Source organism: Schistocerca americana, chromosome 7 (genome assembly GCF_021461395.2).
Source record: "Schistocerca americana isolate TAMUIC-IGC-003095 chromosome 7, iqSchAmer2.1, whole genome shotgun sequence".
NCBI lineage: Eukaryota > Metazoa > Arthropoda > Insecta > Orthoptera > Acrididae > Schistocerca > Schistocerca americana.
The window spans coordinates 238,632,103-238,658,535 of record NC_060125.1 but is presented as its reverse complement, the minus strand read 5'-3'; the positions used below and the strand labels follow the sequence as shown (position 1 = coordinate 238,658,535).

The window sequence follows — 26,433 nt, the reverse complement described above, 5'->3', positions numbered from 1 at the left end:
AATTTTTCCCTGTATAGACCGTCAAATGCTGCATACGTCCATGCAAATCTGAACATGTCCTGGAATTCTGGATAGCGAAGTTGACTATATAAAAAATTAAACTTTTCACTCGAGGGAAGGCTTGAACCTAGGACCTCTAGCTCAGTAGCTGCTCACGCTAACCACGGAACCACGGCGCTCCTGAGCTCAGGCAGTCCTTTATGTTCCCTACCTTGCGCATGGACTACTCAGTTTGTATATTTTTTTATTTTTTCATAGTTCCACAAAACTTCTTCCTGTTTTCTCAATTGATCTGTGTTCAGGTTTTCAAGGCCTATCCACTGTGCCAACTTATAACTAAATCTGAGGGGGGTGCGATGGGGAGGTTCCCTTGTGAGCACCATGGGGCTTAACATCTGAGGTCATCAGTCCCCTACAACCTAGAACTACTTAAACCCAGCTAACCTAATGACATCACACACATGCATGTCCGAGGCAGGATTCGAACGTGCGACTGCAGCAGCAGTGCGGCTCCGGACTGAAGCGCCTAGAACCGCTCGTCCACAGCGGCCGGCTCTAGATCGCAATAACATTTGTTTATTGACCGGTTTCGGCTTATGCTACAAGCGTCCTCAGAATTTTTGGGTCCCCAATGACTGGTGCTGGCGGCCCCACGGTTTTTCATGTGATAGCACGATCGTAACTGAGCAAGGTGGCGCAGTGGTTAGACACTGGACTCGCATTTGGGAGGACGACGGTTCAATCCCGTGTCCGGCCATCCTGATTTAGGTTTTCCGTGATTTCCCTAAATCGCTCCAGGCAGATGCAGGGATGGTTCCTTTCAAAGGGCACGGCCGACTTCCTTCCCCGTCCTTCCCTCATCCGATGAGACCGATGACCTCGCTGTCTGGTCTCCTTCCCCAAACAACCCAATCCTCCCCCCCCCCCCTCCCCCCCCCCCCCACGATCGTACATTGTGAGGATGGCTTAAAAATAAACGAATCTTATTTCGATCTCGACTGTTGATTTTAATCTAATTATTTGTTGGTGTTACGATTTTTTTTCGTAAGCGCATAAAACCAACCAAATATATAGGTTTAAACGGACGACGACATCCAATATAGCGTCTTCCAAGTTCATCTTGTGACGTACGCAACGTGCACGCCTGTTATTGGCACGAAGTTTTGGAGCGTTTTGTGGAAATATAGCAGAACCCATTTTGTGTTATACGTGCAGCAATGCTTCCTCAACGTAAAATAACAGGAAGTGACGTCAGAAACTGTGGTGTCACCGCCAGACACCACACTTGCTAGGTGGTAGCCTTTAAATCGGCCGCGGTCCGTTAGCATACGTCGGATCCGCGTGTCGCCCCTGTCAGTGATTGCAGACCGAGCGCCGCCACACGGCAGGTCTAGTCTAGAGAGACTCCCTAGCAATCGCCCCGAGTTGTACAGCCGACTTTGCTAGCGATGGTTCACTGTCTACATACGTTCTCATTTGCAGAGACGACAGTTTAGCTACGTCATTTGCTACGACCTAACAAGGCGCTATATTCAGTTACTATAATTACTTCAAGAATGTATTCTGAACAGATAATATTGTGAATCATGTACCGTCAAGAGCGACGCTCATCATTAATGGATTAAAGTTAAGTATTAAACTAATTACGTCCGCTTTCTGAATTCTCATTCCTTGTCATGTTCCAGACCTCACGTCAGTATAGTTCTTCCCTCCTCACGCCAGCCTACGTGAGCTAAAACGCGTGCATTTCGGCCCCCTCTAGTAACACGATGTTGGCTCTTCTGCTAACACAAAAGAAAACTAGTACAGCTCCACGTCCACTTCGGCTTTGACGTTCCGTGAGAATGCTTTTAGAAGAAGGTCGGAAGGGAAACTTCGGTGTGCACTGTTACGACGTAGAGATCAGTGTCGGCGAGCATATTGATGAGGCGTAACAGCGAGGGGAGTCGGCCAGTGGTCAGAAAGTGCTGCGGCCGGAGCTCGAACCGGGTCCCAGACGGCAGGGCCCCGGCGGCCAGCAGCGGCAGCAGTAGTGGCAGCGGCGGCCGGCACGGGCTCCCCAGCGGCGGCGCCTGACGCTAATGGAAACGAACGAGCGACGCGCTGCGGCAATTTTCTAGATTAAACGCCGAGGGGGGCGGCGGTGAGGCGGGGCGGCGCGGGGGCGGCATCGGTGCGGGGGCGGGGGCTGCGCGGGCCGCTGTCACAGCTGAGGCACGGCGTCAGCCTTCGCGGGACCGCCCACCGGCAGGCCGAGCCTACCTGCCGCTAAGTGACTACTCCCCACCCACAGGGCACAGACACCTCACCTGCTGCTGTAGTGTTCGAGATGAAGTCTGGTTTCGTGCACCTCCATCCCTAAGTCCATCCTGCGCTAGCCTATTCATACACTGAAGTGACGAAAGTGTGCACCGACGCAGATAGCGGTGCTATCCGGTATTCTAGGTACAAAAGGGCAGTGCATTGGCGGAGCTGTCATTTGTAATCAGGTAATTCACGTGAAAAGGTTTCCGACGTGTGAATTTTAAAATTTTCCCGGCGAAGTGACAGTTCAAATTTCGGGCTTGCAGCCGGTCGTCGTTCAATATTTCGCACGATATTTCAACTAGGCACCTGCCAGTCATCTTCAGGTGAGCCGTCACAGACTGGCGAAAACGTCCTCCGTTCCGCAGTATATAGCGTACTGTAACTATTCTGCGCATGCGTCGAAAACTTGATGTTGAACCACACTGCCTGCCGGCAGCGCCCTCGCTGGTGGAATAGCGGAACTCAGTCGCCCTCTGCGTTGCTATTTGCCACGGCCGCACTCTGTCGTCTTCGATTTGAGCAAATCGTGGAGACGATGGGATTCCATGCACTGTCCAGCTGGTAGCCGCTGTCACCGTTTTACATATTGTCCACCAGTCGTATTTCTACGGATTCTTTAATAATGTAGTCCCAGAATGACGTTGCTGCGAACAAAATCATTGTTTTCTCATACTCCATTGAATGTCCAGTAGCAATACAATGTTCAGCAATAGCGGACTTGCTTGGCTGTAAAAGGCGGGTGTAACGTTGATGTTTAGCGCAGCGTCCTTTCACGGTGCGTGTGGTTTGACCTATGTAAGCCATACCACATTGGCACGGTATCTTGCAAATTCCGGCCTTCGTAGTAACAGATTGTCCTTAACTGATCCCACAAGGTCCGCAATCTTCGATGGTGGGCGGAAAACCACTTTTACCTGAAATTTTCGGAGGATTCTTGCTATTTTCTTCCTTTCGTTGGCAACACTTCGTTTAAAAGATACCGTGCCAATGTGGTACGCAAACTTACGTTTAGGGGGGAGAGCGCAGTTTATGAAGTAAAGCCACCACGGCCGCATTAACCCTTTCGCTGCTACAGAGACGTGCTCCCCGCATTCCGCGCTGTGCGCGATTTCGTCATCACTGCACTGCTCGCCTGTGCAGACACATGGTGTTCTGACTGCTTTGACACACTTATCATTCGATTTCACAAAAACTATATGGTCCAAAAATTTGATTTTTACACATCTTCATGACTGATACCTTCTCCCCTTAAATGACTTAATTTTGTTTCGATGTTCAACGCAGTTATTGTGCAGCATTAAATGTAGTAAACCATTGCACGAAATTTTGAAGAGTTTGCAGAGGTAAAAGTCCATAGCGTATACTTTCCTTAAGGTCGATTTTAGTTGCCACTAGAAATTGCAAAAAATTTCATTCAAACGAATAAAATTCATGAAATAAGACACTTCGATATTGTTTTTAAATAAAGAAAACATTAAGCACTCTACAAGATTTGAACTCAGAACCTTTCGCTTAGCAGCCAAACACTTTAACCATTGTGCTAACACAGCTTGTCATCCAACAGATTTCCTGGAGGATTTTAAAATATGAGACAAAGTACCGACAAACACTGTTGGTATAACTATGAATTACTCACGTTTCGTCGAAGTACAATAGGAAATAAACAATTACCGCTGTTCTTTATTGCTAAAAAGCAGTTAGAGAGAATGATACAAACACCTTTCCTTGTTATCGCCTGAATTAGGAGGCTTATTACTTGTTTGGTTTAATTACTTAATAGAATATGAAGCAATTGGTATAAAGAATGCTTTTTCCAAACTTTCTATAAAAGAATTTCTGCTACCAAGACATTGCTTTTGTTCAATTACTTTACTTATGACTGAACGTTTCTAAAACTGAAGACACTCGTCCATGCTCTGCACTGCAGTCGAGATGTGGAAACGTCGTTCTCTGTTCATTGGCTGACTGTGCTTTGTGACGTCAGATGCGCAGAACGAACCTAAACTCGGTCGACATCGTAAATGACGCGCACTTTAGACGCACGGGACATCGTTAGGAAATTCAATATTCCCAGATCCACGGTGTGAAGAGGCTTCAGAGAAGAATGCCGGACATTTGCCACACTTGCCCCTTCGCCAGGTAGCTTGAGTAGCGACCCCTCAGGTACGGGACGCCCTTCCTCATACTACTTCTGTCCGCTTTCAAACCGCCGTCTCCACATCTTAGACGATACAACCATTACGTAAGGGAACTACTTCTTCGACGTCTTGGCGAAATACAGAACTTCTTTCCCGAAATCGAAATATTTATAACTTTTGCGAAACGAAAGCTATACCGACGATTATGTCAGTATGTAATTAGTTCTGCCAAGTATAAATATAGATCCCTCTGTCTGTACGGTAGCTTCCTTTCACGCTTACTGATTGCGATAGAAACACTCCATCGGCAGGGGAGCAACAAGTAAGGAACGATGTAAAGAGAATGTGAATGTACGCTAATCATTTCTTTTTGATCACTACATTTGTGCCTACTTTAATTACTACAACTGCATACCCAAAAGACAATAAGGAAAGAAGAAATGGGAATGTGAATGTTTGAAAAGAAGAACGACATACTCCATATTAATTTACTCTCTAAAATCCGATATCCCTTGCGGTGAAACATTAGTTAATAGAGCGTAACGGGACAATGTTCAAAACATGACTGAAAATACGTTCACTACATAGAAATAAGAACATCTATGATTGACATATCTAAAGTCGACGTACAATTTTAAAATGTTAGAAATAAGGAAATGAAGTAACACAGAATGCTATGCTTGTAACGTACGTTGTTGTTCTACATTGTTTAGCTCTGGTATTTACAGGGTCACAGAGAAAGCACCCTAGGTTTTTGAGGGAAAAGCCGTAATTGTAATGATCTGCACTACAACAGAAACAAGACGCACAACTTAAGGAAAAATAATGTAAAGCGACATTGAAGCAGGTACTTCCTGTGAATTAGTATGGACAGAGGTTATATTCGACAACCGGAGTAAATTAATAACTGGCTCCTTTTACCGACCCCCAGTCTCAGATGAAACAGTTGCTGAACAGTTCAAAGAAAACTTGAGTCTCACCACAAATAGGTACGCTACTCATACAATTACAGTTGACAGTGACTTCAATCTACCTTCCGTATGTTGACAAAAATACATTTTCAGACCCTATTGTAGATGGAAAACAACTTCCGTAATTAGAATGAAATTTTCGCTCTACAGCGGAGTGTGCGCTGATATGAAACTTCCTGGCAGATTAAAATTGTGTGCCGGACCGAGACTCGAGACCTTTGCCTTTCGCGGGCAAGTGCTCTACCAACTGAGTTACCCAAGCACGACTCACGCCCCGTTCTCACAGCTTTACTTCTGCCAGTACCTCATCTCCTACCCTCCAAACTTCACAGATCACCTACGAACCTTGCAAAACTAGCACTCCTGGAAGAAAGGATATTGCGGAGACATGACTTAGCCACAGCCTGGGGGATGTTTCTAGAATGAAATTTTCACTCTACAGAGGTGTGTGCGCTGATATGAAACTTCCTGGCAGATTAAAACTGTGTGCCGGACCGAGACTCGAACTCGAGACCTTTGCCTTTCGCGGGCAAGAGCTTCTGTGAAGTTTGGAAGGTAGGAGACGAGGTACTGCCAGAATTAAAGCTGTGAGAACGGGGCGTGAGTCGTGCTTGGGTAGCCTAGTTGGTTGAGCACTTGCCCGCGAAAGGCAAAGGACTCGAGTTCGAGTCTCGGTCCGGCACACAGTTTTAAACTGCCAGGAAGTTTCAACTTCCGTAACTGTTCTAAATGCTTTTTTAAAAATTATTTTTAACAATTAGATCACGAGGCCATTCAAATTGTAAATGGTTACGAAAACGCACTTGACCTCTTAACAACAAATAATCCTGAGCATCACGACGGATACAGGGATTAGTGAACACACAGTCGTAGCGAGGCTCAATTCCGTAACAAAGAAATTCACCAAAACTAAACGCGAAATATATCTATTTATAAAAGCAGCTAAAAATTCGGTTGACGTCTTTCTAAGAGACAGACTACAATCCTTCCAAACATATGACGACCATATGTGGCTTAAGTTCAAAGAAATAGTATCAACAGCACTCGAGAGATTCATACCAAATAAATTAATAAGAGACGGAACTGATCCCCCATGGTACACAAAACACGACAGAAAGCTGCTGCTGGAGCACCGAGAAAGGCACGTATAATTTAGACGAACGCAAAACCGCCAATACTGGCACAGTTTTAATGAGGCTCGAAATTTGGTGCGGATTTCCATGTGAGATGCATTTAATAGTTTCCACAACGAAAGTCTCTCAAGAAATGTGGCGGAAAATCCAAAGAGATTCTGGTCCTATGTGAAGTAAACCAGCGGAAAGGTTTAATAAGTATCTTCACTGCGCGACAGCGATGATGAGGAGGAGGAGGGGGAGATAAGGGACCCAACCCTACGGAGCAGGTAAAATCGTGGCAAACGTCCGGCGTGGCAAATGTCCGCACACCTCTGAGAATACCACGTTTCAGGCATTACCTCTCACCGCGGACAACGCAATGGCCGGCGGCATTCACTTTTCGATCGAGAGCAGTGGCGTTTGGGTAGACATGTCAGTCCCTACAGACAAGCAACACTGCGTGAAATAACAACAGAAATCAATGTTGGAGGTACGAGGAACGTATTCGTTGAGACAGTGTGGCGGAGCTTAGCGTTAATGAGGCATGGCAGCAGACAACCGATGCGAGTGCCATTGCTAACAGCAATGACCTTCAGCACCTTTCCTGGGTTCGTGACCATATCAGTTGGACCCAAGACGACCGGAAAAGTGTAGCCTGGTGTGATAAGTCCCGATTTCAGTTGGTAACAGCTGATGGTAGGGTTAGTGTGTGTCGTAGACACCACGGAGCCATGGACCCAAACTGTCAACAAGGCTCTGTGCAAGCTAGTGGTGGCTCCATACTGGTGTGTGCTGTCTTTAGATGGAATTGACTGGGTGCTCTGGTCCAACTGAACTGATCATTCAGTGGAAATGGCGTTGTACAGCTACTTGGAGACCATTTGCAGCGATTCATGGACTTGACAGTCCCAAACAAGAAGAGAATTTTTGTGGATGACAGTGCGCCATGTCACTGGGCTACAATTGCTCGTGATTGGTCTGAAGCATTTTCAGGACAATTCGAGTGAACGACTTGGCCACCCAGACCGGTCGACATGAATCCCATCCAACGTTTATGGCTTATAATTGAGATGTCAGTTCGCGCAGAAAATTGTGTACCAGCAACACTTTCGAAATTACGAATGGCTATACAGGCATAACGGCTCAATATTTCTGCACTGAACTTCCAACGACTTCTTGGGTCCATGCCTCGTCGAGTTACTGCAATGTATTGGGCGAAAGGAGGTCCGAAAACGATATAGCAAGGTATTCCAAGACTTTTGTCACCTCAGTGTAGTTTAATCATGTTCCGATAGGTGACAGTGCTATACTTAGCGTTCAAAATGGCGTCTATAACGGAGGTTGATGATGATGATGATGATTGGTTTGTGGGGCGCTCAACTGCGCGGCCATGAGCGCCCGTACAAAGTCCAAATTTTTACGCAGTCCAATTTTTTTCACAGTCCAATCTAGCCACTGTCACGAATGATGATGAAATTACAACAAAACACTCAGTCCCCGGACAGAGAAAATCCGCAACGCGGTCGGGAATCGAATCCGGACCCCGTGATCCAGAGGCAGCAACGCTAGCCACTTTTTTTTCTTTTTCATTTTATTCTTTGTTGATTAATATAGGTTAATATAAATTTGTTTCCTCAAACCGCGTAGCATAGACTGGAAAACATCCAGATAAGTGTCAGTAGAACACGCGCACCAAGGGTTCCGTGCAAACTTTGTGACGTGTATAGTTAGTTCATCCATCCTGAGAATAGAGAATTTCAAAGAGTTTCGCCTGTTATCGATATTGATACTGGCAAGATATCAAAATATGTGACCTAATAGGGCGTAACTTTTAACTGCATTTAAGCAGAAGCTAACTTTCTTCTTACCATGCCCAGGGACCGTAGCCATTAGTACGTTTCTTGAATTTCAACGTGATACGTCAATCCGTTCTTGAGAAAGAGAGGTCTTCACAAACGGACAGACAGACAGACAGACAGACAGTCGGATAAAGTGACAAAATAATAAGTTATTTTCGTGCGATATAATCACAAATTAACAATTTTCAGATTTTTCTTCCTTGTATAGGACAACCATGTTTATTGCAAAATTTTATGATTCTACGTCAACGGGAAGTACGCTATAGGTTTCCATGAGTGACTTTTCGGGTATCAAAATATGTGACGTAATGGCCGTATCTTTTGACTACTCTGATGTAAAAGCTTAAATTTCTTACATCGTGAAGGGACCACAGACGCCGGCCGCGGTGGTCTCGCGGTTAAGGCGCTCAGTCCGGAACCGCGCGATTGCTACGGTCGCAGGTTCGAATCCTGCCTCGGGCATGGATGTGTGTGATGTCCTTAGGTTAGTTAGGTTTAAGTAGTTCTAAGTTCTAGGGGACTGATGACCACAGAAGTTAAGTCCCATAGTGCTCAGAGCCATTTGAACCATTTTTTTGGACCACAGACCTCAGTACGTGACATAAATTTCAACTTGATAAGTATGCTTGTTGCTAAGGAAAAAGGGTTCTTAACAGTCGGACGGACGGACAGATAGACAGACAGGAGACAATGTGATCTTATGAGGGTTCCATTTTTGCAATGAAATACGGACCCCCAAAAACATACAGTTAGTCATGGGCTGATGACCCCCGGTGTCTTTTCACTACATTAAGTTTTTATTTCATTTCCAGCTTCGATTTGTATCGGCAGCATACGAAGAAGAGAAACACGAGGCAGCTACGCTCTCCACACAGTAGGCGGCTGCAATACAAGTCATGTATTCTCTCTAGAGTGGAAAGGGGTTTGAGTCTCCTTCGACCTTTAAAAGCAATTTCGGTATGTTAACTATATTTCGTACGCTGTAATGTAGGGAATAAAACGCTCCAAACGTAAACTGTCCAGCGACATTTTTCACTGTAGATCTTTCAAAAATTGTGCGATGTTGTACTTGACTTTGAAGTATCATACTGACTATGAGCAAGAACGAAAACAAAACAAGTTCAACATCATGCTGAGATCTTTGGCTAAGGAAAAATATTTTTCTTTTACCGAATAGTTTTCTCAAAATCGAATAAGAAAGACTGCATAGCGGAGAACACGCGCGACTACCAAAACACTGCTTTTTACTTTTTTACGCGAACATGCGGACACTCTCATTCGAGATTATCGACGGATCACAATCAAAAGTTACGGTACTCAAAGTTATGTGCCCCGCTGAGTTCCTCGCCACATAAAAGAGCAAACAAGGACTACGGGTATCTATGCGGAATTGGTTTCGCGTTACATGGGTGATCGTGACAATTTTTGTCGAAAATCGTCACAGGAAATGAACAAAGGTTCATCACTTCAAACCGGAAACGAAACAGCAATCCATAGAGTGGCGCCACACCACCTCTCTTCCGAAGAGAAAGGTCACAGCCGCAACCTCACCCGGTAAAGTTTTGGCGATGGCTCTGAGCACTATGGGACTTAACATCTGAGGTCATCAGTCCCCGAGACTTATAACTACTTAAACCCAACTAACCTAAGGACATCACACACACAGTCATGCCCGAGGCAGGATTCGAACCTGCGACCGTAGCACCACCGCGGTTCCGGACTGAAGCGCCTAGAACCGCTCGGCCACAGCGGTCGGCACCGATGGTCTTCCGGGTCTCTGGAGGGTTATTCTGTTCGATGTCCTCCTTCATGATGCCACAATCAACTCTGAAGTGTACTGTGCTCCCCTCAGGGAATTAAGAAACGACTTCAGCGTGTTCGTCACCACAAAAATGCAAACTTCTCCTCCATGACAACGAAAGGCCTCACACAAGTCTGTGCACCCGAGAGGAATTCATAGAACTTCAATGGACTGGTTTTCCACAGCCACAGTGCATCCCGGATCTCGCACCTCCCAACTTCCAACTGCTTGGCGCAATGAAGGATGCACTCCGCGGAAAGCAGTACGTGGATGACGGAGAGGTTATTTATGAAACAAGATGTTGGCTTAGACGACGACCAGTAGAGTGATACCATGCGGGCATACAAACCCTCCCAGCAAGATGGCATAAGGCCGTTGCATTGAACAGAGATTACGTTGAACAATAGGGTTCTGTAGCCGAAAGAGTGGGGAATAATATGGTGTATTGGGATCCTGCATAAAAACAGCCTGCTTTCAGAAAAAAACTTCACTGCTATTACTTACTGAACGCCCACTGTACATGTATTGAAACTGCTTGAAGTATTCAAGCCACGGTATCTCACTACATCTTTGTCTCCCCACACGTTCCTCCACAACCAAACTAACTACAGTATTTCTTTATGAAGCCGGTATCTGACGTGTGCGAAAGGCGGACGTGTGCGAGATACCGTCTTCATATAGTTCAGGCTAACCGGCCATTGACCTTCTGTGTGGATGCACACGCATTGCCCGAACTCTTACGGGACACGGTAAGACTGTCTGCCGCGAGGAATGAGTGTAATGAACAGGGACACTACGAATGTAATGTGTGGACATTAAGTTGGGAATGTGGGTCTCACGGGGAACGTGCAAGTGATAAATCCCTACAGTCGCGCTATTCTCCGCGCCCTCGGTGGCTCGGATGCTGGCACGGTAGCTCAGCGTGTTCGGTCAGAGGGCTGCGTGCTCTCTGTAATAAAAAAAATGAGTCAAGGAATCAACGATCAACTTGAACAGATGTCTTGTGACGTCCGCCCAGACCAAACGCAACGAACTATATGGGAAAAAAAGATGGATAGAGCGTCTGCCGTGTAAGCATGAGATGCCGAGTTCGAGTCCCGGTCGGGGCATACATTTTCAGCTGTCCCCGTTGATGTATATCAACGCCTGTCAGCAACTTAGGTTCTTGATTTAATCATCACTTCACAGTATTCCTTAGTGCATCAGGGTGCGTCCTATCAACTGACTCCTTTCTTTTATAAGGTGTGCAAAAAAATTGTTTTCTGCCCACTTCGACCCAGAACCACCTTATTAGCTACTGGATCTGCCCGTCTAATCTTCAACATTCTCCTTCTGTGCCACGTTCAAAAGATTCTCTTTTTTGTATGTGAACTACACTGCCTGACGAAAAATGTGAAAAATCCAGAAAGGGAGGCAGCAAAGAAATGAAAACATCACGGCCTGAGAGGGTATCTGATATTATCTCAGTCATCACAAAACCCAGTCAAACGTACAAAGATCTTACCAGAGGGTCGACGAACTTCACCCCACCGATTTGTTTCATATTGACAGGGTGTATAGGGCACAACTAGGACTTCGAGATACATAAATAGGAAGACGCAACTCTCAACCGTTTTTGAGAAAATCGAGTTTTAGAATGTTAGGCTTTGTTACACAGGGTGTTTCAGAAGTCATGGTCAATATTCAGGGATATGACAGGAATGATAATTCGAAGAAAAGTCAAGTAAACATGGGCTCTAAAACGCAAACCTTAAAAGTTATGAGCGCTTAATCATAAGAAGAGTTGTGTTTCAAAGTATCGAACAAATTCTCATAGCTCTTAAGGTATGCGTTTTAGAGCACATGTCTTCTGAACACTTTTTTCTTGTTTTAGTCCGTACTACCACTTCCCAAAATATGGAAATCAAAGAGCTTGCAGCAGAAAAGATTTGTTTCACAGTATCGAAGATCAACACTTGCTCAGAGCTCTTAAGGTATCCGTTGTAGAGCCGTTGTTCACTTGACTTATTTGTTTCGAATGATCACTCCTGTCATATCCTCGAATATTGACCATCACTTCTGAAACACCCTGTATACTTTGGTATGGTCGGTAGTATTCAAGGAGTACTGAACTTAGCGTGTAAGCTGTGAGTTTCCTAACGCGAAGTCTCTGGACCAAATTTGGTCGCTGATACTTTTTTTTATTCCCACGTTATTCTGTCAACATGCAGTCTTAAACTAATCGCTCCCAAATGTACTTCGCTCGTGCACCCTTGAGACATTTTCTTTTACATGCTGGCGAATAACCTAATAAAAGCACTACGAAATTGGCCGTACATCACTGAACAGAATAGAGAGATAGCTTCTAGATAAGATTGCATAAAACCTCATTCCATCGTAAACCATCAGTCATATGTACCAATATTCCGTGATATGCTACGAGATGGGTAGTACGCCGCTGAACTGTTTGATCACCGAGAACTCTATTTATGAATGTAAACAGTTTGTTTTGCAATACACACAGATAAAAATTATGCATATGTAAAAATTTGGTGTCCACCAGACGTCCTGTATGTCGCAGTAATTATTTTTCCATGTTTCTTCGAAAAGTATTATTTTGATTCGTACTGTGCTGCATAAGTTACATATTACACTTGTCATTAATGTAGATACATTCTTTTATTTTCTATCTGCTTACGAAAAAAGTTCTCTCTCGTCTTTTTAAGAATAAATATTACGTAAATAATAAATGAACCATTAAATATTTATAATTTGCACATTCATAACAAATCTGTTGTCAGAATTACGTTAGAATGGGTAAAAAGTACCCACAGCGTATTTTATCACTGATAACTTCAGAATTCGAAAAAGAGTAATTCAGAAAACTGTGTAAAAAAAAAAAGCCATTTCAATACCAAAGAAACTGGTACACCTGCCTAATATCGTGTAGGACCACCGAAAATACGCAGAAGTGCCGCAACACGACGTGGCATGGACACGACTAGTGTCTGAAACAGTGCTGGAGGTAACTGACACCATTAGTCCTGCAGAGCTGTCCATAAATACGTCAGAGTACGCTGCGGTGGAGACTTTTTCTGAACAGCACGCTGCAAGGCACCCCAGATATGCTCAATAATGTTCATGTCTGGGGAGTTTGGTGGCCAGCGGAAGTGTTTAAACTCAGAAGAGTGTTCCTGGAGCCACTCTGTAGCAATTCTGGATGTTCGTAACGTCGCATTGGCCTGCTGGAACTGCGCAATTTCGTCGGAATGCACAATGGATATGAATGGATACAGGTGATCAGACAGGATGCTTACGTACATGTCGCCTGTCAGAGTCGTATCTAGACGTATCAGAAGTCACACATCACTCCAACAGCACACGTCTCACACCATTACAGAGCCCTCATGAGTTCAAGTTGCTAACATACAGGGTCCATGGATTTATGAGGCTGTCTCCATACCCGTAGGCGTCCATCCGCTCGATACAATTTAAAACGAGACTCTTCCGACCAGGCAACATGTTTCCAGTAATCAACAGTTCAATGTCAGTGTTGACGGGCCCAGGCGAGGCGTAAAGCTTTGTGTCGCGCAGTCATCAATGATACACGAGTGGGCCTTCGGCTCCGATAGCCCATGTCGATGATGTTTCGCACGCTGGCACTTGCTGATGACCCAGCACTGAAATCCGCAGCAATTTGCGGAAGGGTTGCACTCCTGCCAAGGTGAACGATTCTGTTCAGTCGACGTTGATCCCGTTCTTGCAGGATCTTTTTTCGGCCGCAGCGATGTCGGAGATTCGATGTTTTACCGGATTCGTGATATTCACGGTACACTAGTCGTACGGGAATAATTCCCACTTCATCACTACCTCGGAAATGCTGTGTGCCATCGCTCGTGCCCCGACTATAATACCACGTTGAAACTTACTTAAATCTTGATAACCCGCCATTGTAGCAGAATTAACCGATCTATCAACTGCGCCAGACACTTGTTGTTTCATATAGGCGTTGCCGACCACAGCGCCGTATTCTGCCTGTTTCCGTATCTCTGTATTTGAATACGCATGCCTATACCAGTTTCTTTGGCTGTTCAGTGTATGATGGTTTGTTTGCTGCTGGATACACTTCCAGTGACGGGCTGAATGTATGTAGAGAAAAGACATTCTATTCTTCCTCAAGACAGTGAAAGGTGTTCCATTGGGTTCAGGTCGGGACTCTGGGCAGCCCAGTACATTTCAGGAATGTTATTGACCACAACCATAGGCTCACAGACGCTGCTTTATAACGGAGTGCAGCGTTATGCTGATACATTCACCGTCTCCGAACTGTTCCTATGTTGTAGGCAGCACATAATACCGTAAAACGTGTCCACGCCCTTCGTCATTTATCGTTTCTTAAAAGCAATAAGGGGGCCATATCCTGACAAGGAAAAACATCCCCATGCCGTAATACAGATCTGCTGTACTTCGCTGTTGGCACTGCACATGACGGCAGGTAACGTTCTCCAGGCATTCGGCAAATCCAAACGCATTGCCACAGGGTATAGCGTGATTTATCACTCCAGATCACTCTTTTTCCAGTCATCCACTGCCCAGTGGCATCGCTCTTTACACCCTCTCAAATCCCGCTTTGCAATGACTACAGAAAAGTGTGGCTTATGAGGAGCTGCTCGACTACTGTAACTAGATTTGCGCTATACCAAAACTACGGTTCGGAGGTTTTGCTAAACTACATAAATGACGTAGTAAATGGTAGGATTATCAGTAGTATTGGTAGGATCGCTAGCGAAAGAGACACAAATGAATGTTTAACAAGGAAACTGGGAGGCGATGATTTCTGTTTTTCTCTCTCTCTTTGTTTTGCATTAATTAGAACGGCAGGTCATTCGGTGTTAGTTCATTGTGTACTTTGTACCCTCACAGGACATAAATTACATTTTACAACCAATGAAAATTAGTTGATCACGTAACTTCCCTGCTTTTATGCAACCAAAGTACATACTTTCCATGCAAGTGCAGGTTACATGCACAAACATAAAAAATATGTATACCAGGTTACATGCACAAACATAAAAAATATGTATACAATTGTTGTTATTTCGTACTCTGTTCTTCAGCATGATCACAGGCAAGAGTTTGCTGTTATTACTGATAAATGCGAAAGCTACTTTGAGTTACAGAACCATATTTTATATAACTTCGACGGAGTATTGACGCGATGTTTCATACACTTTTTTTTTTTTTAAAGACTACCTCTGTACCTCTGTGTTCAGGAAATTGCGTTTTCTAGCGCTGTGTGATAAATCTGTACTGTTTTCTTGACATTTATTACAACATCGCTATGTTTCATGTTACAAATCAACAGTTTTCGAATAAAGTCTAAATTAAGCATCGCCAAGTACAGTTTTGCTGTAAATACTGTTTAAGTAGCAAACTATGTAGAAGGTTATATGGCTCTTTATATATCCCCACTCAAATTTCTAGAAGGTTTACCGCTTCCAGTTTTTCGAGGAGTTTAATTAGACACTGATCGCACTCATAGAAAAGCGATTGTTGTGAGGTAACACCTGATAGGATGCAAGACACCTAACGTACAGGTAAGACCTTATCTGACCAAGGCTACTAGGAAAGCTACCGCAGTCCACGCTTACTTATGGCAGTCTGCGATAGCCTATGCTAGTTTCACACCTTTAATTGTACCCCATTCTTTTTAATTCTCTACAAACAGCCATTGTGTTAGCTGGACTGCTGATAGGACTCTGGAACTCACGAGTGATTCCTTCTGCTGGTTTCATGTGATTTTTTACAACCACCCTCTGCAATGGTTGACGGTCCATGTCCATCGTTACGTGAGGTCTGGGTGGTCTTAGTTTAGCTCCGGTTGTTCCTTAACGTTTCCACTTCGCAGTCATATCAACAATCGACTTGGGCAGCTTTAGAACGGTTGGAATGACCCTGACTGATTTGTTCAAAAAATGGTTCAAATGGCTCTAAGCACTAAGGTACTTAACATCTGAGGTCATCAGTCCCCTAGACTTAGAACTACTTAAACCCAACTAACCTAAGGACAACACACGCATCCATGGCCGAGGCAGGAGTCGAACCTGCGACCGTAGCAGCAGCGCGGTTCCGGACTGAAGCGCGTAGAACAGCTCGGCCACAGCGGCTGGCGACGGATTTGTTACTTAGGTGACATCCAATGACTAGACCACTTGAGAAGTCACAGATCTCTCCTGATAGATCAATTCTGACGTTGCTGCTTATCTACTAACAACACAGTACTCCCCGCCTTCATGGCCGGCCCCTCTATCGTGACGTCTGGAGGTCAATTCTGCGTTATACAGCGATGTCCGGACACCTTTCATCTGATAGTGTAGCTGTGGCTGTAATAACGGCAGTGTTCAGCAAGGGCAGCTAGGCAGATGAGGGTGAGAGTGTACTGACCGCTACCGTTGAGCGCCTTGACGTCCGCGGCTATCTTGGCGGCGGCGTCTTTGGCGGAGGAGGCGGCGGCTGCTGTGGCGGCTGCCGGGGGCGTGGAGGCGGAGCCCGCCCCCGGCGTCTTGGCGGCGGCGCCCGCGCCCTCCTTGGTGGCCGGGGGCGGCTGCTGCTGCTGGCCCGGTCCCGCCGCCGGGCCCTGCGCACCCCCGCCGCCTCCGCCCCCGCCTCCACCCCCACTGTCTGCACCGCCTCCGCCGGACGATTGCGCCGCCTTCTGCTGCGCGAGCCGCTCCTGCTTGCGAAACTTCGCGCGCCGATTCTGGAACCAGACCTGAAACAGAAAACGCGGTGTCATTGCGCGGTGCCTTATGAAACCAAGTGCCGCAGTACATACGATGGTATTGTGTGTGCTCTAACGCACAGAAACGCTCGAGAATCTGCTTAGAATATAAATCACTCGTGCCAAAAATAGCGGTGGGAGCCATTCGCATGCAGAATATGCGTCTTACCACGAGAGATATTTCAATGATTAGCGAGCTAAGAGACGAACTCTGGTAACTTGAAGTACAAAATATCGACACAGTAGGATCAATAGCACTATTATTCCAATGTCGTTTCTTATTGAAATATTCATTCCGCTTAAAATAATTGCTTTAAACATAATTTCAAGGCGGATATCAGCAACTACACTTATCTAAAGTAACGCAGAACACGAATGGTGTGTTTTAATTCACCAAACTGTTTCGGTCCAAGAAAGTCCTCACGGTACCGCACGGAATACAAAACAACACTGAAAAAAAAAAATGCAGTACCAAATTTGACCCGCAATGTCAAAAATTAGCAAGTAACATTGGTGAGAAAATACTTACATCAAGATGCTATTAAAAATCTAATATACGAGTCATACATCTTGTGAAAACCCAAGACATAATTTTGTGTATATGCCTGTGACCTGTGTGATTGCCAACTGCCTACCAAAAATTGTCGTAAAGAATATGTGTTCGCCACACAGGGTGTCTGTTTAGGACTTAAGACTTACGCTGTTGTTTTTGCTTGTCATACTCTGTACATGAAGGCCAAGTGACGTCTGATTATTTTAATTTTGCCTGTAAATTTAAATATACTTACATTATCTTGTACTAACAAAAAAAAAAAGGTTTGTTTACTGTTTTAATCTTTCACATATTACAGGAGATACTTTACTTCGTGTTCTGCCTTACGGCAGGTTTTGTCATGCGGGAGCCTCGTCAGAAAGGTCCACCGTATGAGCGTCTAGGGAAGTGATTCCAGTGGTGGTTTCCCGTTGCCTTCCACTGGTGATGATGAAATGATAATGAGGACAGCACAACACCCTGTCCCTGTTCGCTTTTGTTCGTTGCATCTGCTCGGAGCGGACGTCGTAAGACATCCGTTTAAGTTCGTTGTTGATCGATTAACTCAGTTTTTTTGTTACAGAAGGCAGCTAACCCTTTGACCGAACACGCTGAGCTACCGCACCCCTCAGCTATCGGGGCGGACGTAGGAGATACATTACATTATTTTGTAATGTATGTAACATGTTTAGAACTCAAGACAGGAAATGTAATAGATAATGATATACTCGGTCCAGTCACATTAATGTGCCCACCGCTCATGTTCGACGTCAACGTGCAATTACCACTGACAGACAGCACTAGCAGTGGAGGGTATATAAAGTGTGTCAAGAGGTCGCGGAAAACAATGCGTCATTGCCGCAATGCGGATACAGAGCGATTTATCTGACTTCAGGGCAGACTATTGGCTTTCGGGTCAAGTGTGGAAGCATTTCCGAAACGGCTAAGTTTGCAAATTGTTCGCGTGCCGTGTGGTTAAAGTACACCGCGCATGGTACAATGGCGTTATCCGAAACTGGGACAGCTGTGGTTCACCACGGACCATAGATGAAAGATGAGAACGACTGATACGGCAGGCGAGCAGGCATTAATGTCAGTGAACCGTGTTGAGCAACTGACCGACCGACGAACCAAGAGGCTGCCAACTGTGTCCTCTGTGTTCCCCTTGGCGAAAGTTGCTCCTTGTGGGCCTCCACAGCAACATGCACTCATGCTGACTGCTGTTCTTCGGCAACGAAGGCTGGAATTTGCAAGTCAATAAAGCAACTGGATGTCCAATGTGAGGCTACAGACGGCCTTACCAGATGAATCTTGTTTTATGCTAGATCAGCCAATGACCGTTGGCTTCTACAGACCTGCAACTATCGTTGGACGGATCCAGGCCGGAGGAGGGAGCGTTTTGGTCTGAGGAACGTTTTCGTGGCGTAGCTTGTAATCCCGTCATTTTGGAAGGCACAGTGGATCAATACAAGCATATATATATTACTGGCCATTAAAATAGCTACACCAAGAAGAAATGCAGATGATAAATGGGTATTCACTGGACATATATATTATACTAGAACTGACATGTGATTACATTTTCACGCAATTTGGGTGCATAGATCCTGAGAAATCAGTACCCAGAACAACCACCTCTGGCCGTAATAACGGCCTTGATACGCCTGGACATTGAGTCAAACTGAGCTTGGATGGCGTGTACAGGTACAGCCGCCCATGCAGCTTCAACACGATACGACAGTTCATCAAGAGTAGTGACTGGCGTATTGTGACGAGCCAATTGCTCGGCCACCATTGACCAAACATTTTCAATTGGTGAGAGATCTGGAGAATGTGCTGGCCACGGCAGCAATCGAACATTTTCTGTATTCAGAAAGGCCCGTACAGGACCTGCAACATGCGGTCGTGGATTATCCTGCTTAAAGGTAGGGTTTCGCAGGGATCGAATGAAGGGTAGAGCCACGGATCGTAACACATCTGAAATGTAACGTCCACTGTTCAAAGTGCCGTCAATGCGAACAAGAGGTGACCGAGACGTGTAACCAATGGCACCCCATACCATCACGTAGGGTGATACGCCAGTATGGCGATGACGGATACACGCTTCCAATGTGCATTCACCGTGATGTCGCCAAACAAGGATGCGACCATCATGATGCTGTAAACAGAACCTGGATTCATCCAAAAAAATGACGTTTCGCCATTCGTGCACCCAGGTTCGTCGTTGAGTACACCATCGCAGGCGGTCTGTGATGCAGCGTCAAGGGTAACTGCAGCCATGGTCTCTGAGCTGATAGTCCATGCTGATGCAAACGTCGTCGAACTGTTCATGCAAATGATGGTTGTCTTGCAAACGTCCCCATCTGTTGACTCAGGGATCAAGACGTGGCTGCACGATCCGTTACAGCTATGCGGATAAGACGCCGGTCATCTCGACTGCTAGTGATACGAGGCCGTTGGGATCCAGCACGGCGTTCCGGATTATCCTCCTGAACCCACCGATTCCATATTCTGCTACCAGTTATTGGATCTCGACCAACGCGAGCAGCAGTGTCGCGATACGATAAGCCGCAATAGCGATAGGCTACAATCCAACCTTTATCAGATAGGCTACAATCCAACCTTTATCAAAGTCGGAAACGTGATGGTACGCATTTCTCCCCCATACACGAGGCACCACAACAACGTTTCACCAGGCAACGCCGGTCAACTGCTGTTTGTGTATGAGAAATCGGTTGGAAACTTTCCTCATGTCAGCACGTTGTAGGTGTCGCCAACGGCGCCAACCTTGTGTGAATGCTCTGAGAAGCTAATCATTTGCTTATCACAGCATCTTCTTTCTGTCTATTAAATTTCGCGTCTGTAGCACGTCATCTTCGTGGTGTATCAATCCTTGGGGACCATGTCCACCCCTACTTGCAGTTTATTTTTCCTCGGCAGGGTGGCACCTACCAGCAGGACAATGCGAGGTGTCAAAGAGCTACTTTGAAGATCACCACGATGAGTTTTTCATACGTCCCTGGCGACCAAAGTCCCATTCTTTAAACCCAATGGAGAATCTGTTGGACCTCCTTGATCGGGAGGTTCTTGTCATGAATCGTCAACCGAGGAGGCTGACGTAGCTGGCAGCGGCATTGAGTCGGCATGGCTGGTCATCCCTGTCGGTACCTTCCAGAATCTCGTTGATACTCTTCTTCCACATCGGTGCTGCTAGAGATGGTTATTAAGGCTTTTGACAGCTGGTGCATTAATGTGACTAGACCGTGTATGTAGACGTGAAGAATAAAGATGTAGAATATTAATTAAGCTTGTTTTATTCAAAAATGCTTTAAGAGTTGTCATACAAAAAATTCGGTTATTTTTCTGCACTCCCTCGTAATTTGGTAGACCTGCACATCACCGGGAGGTATGTTAATAACTTGAGTTGCGATTTTCTGTGATACGTACAATGCCCAAAAGAGTCCTTTAGCGTTGTTCGTATTTAATGTTGTTACCAGATCTTGAACGGTATGTAAGGGGCGTGAACAGACGCTGCGTACTCGTATCACACAACATTCTCAGCACATGACAGTTTCTTGGAATCGGCCTCATTGTGCGCCTCCATTTGATCGGCTGGTCGAATCATGTGATATCTAGATTTGTGAAGCGTTCGGATGTAGTCGTGACCCGAGTATGACTGCGTGGGAACATAAGGGGAGAAACACTCGTCGTCAGAGTTCCGTTCGACCACGTCTGACCACCACAAGGGAAGATCGCCGTACAGTGCACTAAGCACATCTGGAATTACAGCCGTTCGCCAACCTCACTACTCTAGAAACATGGCTCCTTGCGACTTCTGGTTGTTTCCAAAATTGAAGACGCCACCGAAAGCATCCCATTTTGAGAGTAGAGAAGCGACAATGCAGAACACGACGACGGAGCTGAACATTATTCCAAAAGAAGACTTCCAGAGTTGTTTCCAGCAGTGGAAGGATCGGTAGGCTGTGTGTGTGCAAGCACAAGCGGCCTACTTTAAAGGGGATTAGGGTCCAAACGCCGTCAGGTATTCGAAATACTTTATCTGGACAAAGTTCGGATACTTTTTAGACTGGCCTCGTATCCTCATACCCAGTGGTTCATGAGCAGAGATGAACATAAGAGGGAGCCTAGTCCGAGCTGTATAGTGGATGATCAAACATTTCCCATCGAGAACGTCACAGGAACATCCTCAATGCTCCTGCTGCGTGCGGACGAGACCTGCCAAGAAGTAAATGCATGGCAGGTACGTTATGTGGGGCTGCACGACATCAGGCGAAACCTCGCAGCACGACCCATGCTTCCCGGGAGAGACAGCTATTCCATAGATCTTTAAGTGCTAACAGCGTGCTCACAAGGAAACCTCCCCATCGCACCCCTCTCAGAATTAGTTTTAAGTTGGCACAGTGGATTGGCCTTGAAAAACCGAACACAGATCAATCGAGAAAACAGGAAGAAGTTGTGTGGAACTATGAAAAAAATAAGCAAAATATACAAACTGAGTAGTCCATGCGCAAGATAGGCAACATCAAGGATAATGTGAGCTCAAGAGCGCCGTGGTCCCGTGGTTAGCGTGAGCAGCTGCCGAACGAGAGGTCCTTCGTTCAACTCTTCCATCGCGTGAAAAGTTTATTTTATTTTATCTATGATTATCACATCCACAAGAAAACTTAAATCGGGCAAGGTAGAAGAATCTTTTTACCCATTCGCCAAGTGTACAAGTTAGGTGGGTCGACAACATATTCCGGTCATGTGACGGACATGCCGTCACCAGTGTCGTATAGAAATATCAGACGTGTTTTCCTGTGGAGGAGTCGGTTGACCTATGACCGTGCGATCAAATGTTTTCGGTTCCCATTGAAGAGGCACGTCCATTCGTCTACTAATCGCACGGTTTTGCGGTGCGGTCGCAAAACACGTACACTAAACTTATTACAGTGAACAGAGACGTCAATGAACGAACGGACAGATCATAACTTTGCGAAAATAAAGAAAGTGATCTTTCCATTTTTTTTTATCTCATTTTGTTCGCCTTTTGTTCGTTGCATTTGCTCGGGGCGGACGTCGTAAGACATCCATTTATGTTCGTTGTTGATCGATTGACTCAGTTTTTTTATTACAGAGGGCACGTAAGCCTCTGACCGAACACGCTGAGCTAGCGTGCCGACATTGAGGGAAGACTTGAACCAAGGACCTCTCGTTCCGCAGCTGCTCACACTAACCACGGGACCACGGCGCTCCTGAGCTCACACTGTCCTTGATGTTGCCTATCTTGCGCATGGACTACTCAATTTGTATATTTTGCTTATTTTTTTCATAGTTCCACACAACTTCTTCCTGTTTTCTCTATTGATCTGTGTTCAGCTTTCCAAGGCCTATCCACTGTGCCAACTTATAACTAAATCTGAGTGTGGTGCGATGGGGAGGTTCCCTTGTCAGAACTGAATAGAGCGACGTGACGCGATCGATAAGTGTACTAGAGACACTACCCAACACATCAGCCGGCACGGTAGCTCAGCGTGTTCGGTCAGAGGGTTAGCAGCCCTCTGTAATAAAATAAACTGAGCTAATCGATCAACAACGAACTTAAACGGATGTCTTACGACGTCCGCCACGAGCAGATGCAAGGAACAAAAGCGAACAAAGTGAGATTTAAAAAAAAAAAAAAAAAAAAATCTGTGAAAAGCTTCATGGTATTTTCACTGTCGTTTGCATACGCGTCCTATCGGACCTTGCTTTTCCAATAGCCCCCGAAGATATACATCTTCAGTTCAGCCACCTGCACGGATCATGACTACGACAGATAACTGCACAGTGACACTGAAGGTGTCAAGCCCCTTCACAGACAATCAGTTACCACTTCACAGTGGCCGAGGAATATCCGGCTAATAATTCGTGGAAATTTTAACCATTTGACGTGAATGGAAGCTGGTGAAGATTTTATTAACCGTGGATATTGCCTCTCGACCTTTTTTTCCAAATTTTTTTTAGATGGATTGTTGCAGCCTGGCAGGAGCGCGCGTGCCGGAAGTTTAAACAGGGGGAAGCGTATTTTATTTTTATACGGACGAAGCTGACAGCCGCGGCAGTGAAGAGAGTTGGGGTGGGGGGCAGGGCCGTGTGCAGAGCGGAGGGAGCGAGTCACGGGGCCGAACCGCGCGCCGCCAGCACCAAAGGGTCGCAATTAGCAGTGTCAACAGCGCCGCGCGCCGCGCAGTGCAGCGCCAAGCCGCCGCGTAAAACTCGCTGATGAGTTGAGCCAACAGCCGCTTCAAACCGGCGTGCGGTGCGCGCCCTCCGCTGCCGTCGCGTCGCGTCGCAAAGCCACGGCAGGCGCGGCTCCCAGCCTCCACAGAAAACACGCCCAGACCTGCGTCGCGTTTGCCCAAAGGTCAAAACTCACCTCGCGCCACCTTTGGTTCGCTTTCCAACCCGGTAGTCCACACACACCATGCACACGCATCGCTGGACAGACGCCAACCCCGCAGCCTAGAAACGGCCGAGCAACGATGCAGTAATTCCCCTACTCGAATTCTCCCACTTCCCGTTCAAATAGCAGAGCGCGTTTTCCGCCAGACTTGTACGTCCCGCAACGTCAGCCTAGAGGATGTAGCTTGTGTAATCTGACACTTAAGAGAGCCAGCAATTACAAAGCTACTCAACGTGGTGTGTGCGAAGTACAGGGTTTCTCTCCTAAGAATCTTCAGACACCTTTCCCCGGAGCCTTGGCAGATATTTGCAACTTTGTTTTTGCAACGTGCAGTCAGGCCAAACAAATACCTCTAATCACGTCTTCCATCTGACGCCCAGCGTATGGAAAGCGTCGATTTGTTTCCTGTTACAAACAAAATTATGATTTCACCAACTGCGACATAATCGCGTACACAAACAGTGATCCAATACTGTCAAATGTTTTTATTCCAGTCTCTGATCACAATATCAATTCTTTAGACGATGACCGGTTTCAGTCCGTAATGACCATCCTCAGATCCTTTTTACACCATGTCCTAAAGTGATAAGGCCATAACGGCATCGACAAAACATACAAATACAATCACCACAGTTTTCACGATGCCATTATGGCCTTATCACTTTAGGACATGGTATCAAAAGGATCTGAGGATAGTCATTACGGACTGAAACCGGTCATCGTCTAAAGAATTGATATTGTGATCAGAGACTGGAATAAAAAACACTTAAAATTATGGCTCAAATGGCTCTAAGCACTATGGGACTTAACATCTGAGGTCATCAGTCCCCTAGACTTAGAACTACTTAAATCTAACTAACCTAAGGACATCACACATATCCATGCCCGAGGCAGGATTCGAACCTGCGACCGTTGTTGCCACGTGGTTCCGGACTGAAGCGCCTAGAACCGCTCGGCCACCGCGGCCGGCAAACAAAATTACTTTTAAAATGAAATTTTACTTGCGCATTCAACAGAGCGGTTCCAAATTATTCCAACGCGATATTCGTTTTACCGCCCTGGCCCACTCTGACTACCAACTCCACGCAGAAGCGCGCTGCTCAATTGCTGCTGGAGTACTGATTATTCTTCGTGTTTTATTCTTCCTGTTAATATATACCACTTGACGAATATGGTGCTAGACCAATCTGGTAGCACTATATCGAATGAGCACGTAAAATTCCTATTTAAAAACTATTTTGTTTGAAACGGGAAACAAACGACGCGTTGCGTTGCCGCTGGGCGTCCTATGAAAGATGTGACGAGGAGAATTTGTTTCGACTGACACTAGCTACTCGTTGCAAAAACGAAATTGCAAATATCTGCCGAAACACCAGAGAAAATACGTCTGATGACCCATAGGAGAGAGAACAGATGTACACTTTGTGATCAAAAGTATCTGGACACCTGGCTGAAAATGACAAAGTTCGTGGCGCCCTCCATCGGTAATGCTGGAATTCAGTATGGTTTTGGCCCGCCCTTAGCCTTAATAACAGCTTCCACTCTCACAGGCATACGTTCAATCAGATGTTGGAAGGTTTCTTGGGGAATGGCAGCCCATTCTTCACGGAGTGCTGCACTGAGGAGAGGTATCGATGTCGGTCAGTGAGGCCTGGCACGAAGTCGGCATTCCAAAAACTCCCAAAGGTGTTTCTACAGGATTCAGGTCAGGACTCTGTGCAGACCAGTCCATTATTGTCATGTAACCACTCCGCCACAGGCTGTGCATTATGAACAGGGGCTCGATCGTATTGAAAGATGCAATCGCCATCCCCGAATGCTCGTCAACAGTGGGAAGCAAGAAGGTGATTAAAACATCAATGCTGGCCTGTGCTGTGGGAGTGCCACGCAAAACAACAAGGGGTGCAAGCCCCCTCCATGAAAAACAGGACCACACCATAACACCACCGCCTTCGAATTTTACTGTTGGCACTGCACACGCTGGCAGATGACGTTCACCGGGCATTCGTCATACCCACACCATGCCATTGTATCACCACATTGTGTACCGTGATTCGTCACTTCACACAACGTTTTTCCACTGTCCAATCGTCCAATGCTTACGCAACCTTACACCAAGCGAGGCGTCGTTTGGTGGCCGTGCGGTTCTAGGCGCTTCAGTCTGGAACCGCGTGACCGCTACGGTCGCAGTTTCGAATCCTGCCTCGGGCATGGATGTGTGTGATGTCCTTAGGTTAGTTAGGTTTAATTAGTTCTAAGTTCTAGGCGACTGATGACCTCAGAAGTTAAGTCGCATAGTGCTCAGTCCCATTTCAACCATTTTGAGGCGTCGTTTGGCATTTACCGGTGTGATGTGTGCTTATGAGCGGCCGCTCGACCATGAAATCCAAGTTTTCTCAACTCCCGCATAACTGTCATACTACGTGCAGTGGATTCTGATGCAGTCTGGAATGTGATGGTCTTGATAGATGTCTGCCTATTACACATTACGACACTCTACAAATG

At 46.0% G+C, this 26,433-nt stretch overlaps 1 protein-coding gene across 1 annotated transcript in view; it reads right to left on the bottom strand.

Moving 5' to 3' along the window:
* Positions 1–23,961, bottom strand: part of LOC124622858 (putative bifunctional UDP-N-acetylglucosamine transferase and deubiquitinase ALG13) — a 44,012-nt gene extending 20,051 nt beyond the window's left edge. The window contains exons 1-2 of the mRNA XM_047148651.1: positions 23,776–23,961; positions 16,615–16,807 (exon numbers count right to left, since the gene is read on the bottom strand). Of these exons, the coding sequence (XP_047004607.1) occupies positions 16,615–16,807; positions 23,776–23,961 (379 nt within the window). The remainder of the gene's footprint in view (positions 1–16,614; positions 16,808–23,775) is intronic.
* Positions 23,962–26,433: the final 2,472 nt, after the last annotated feature.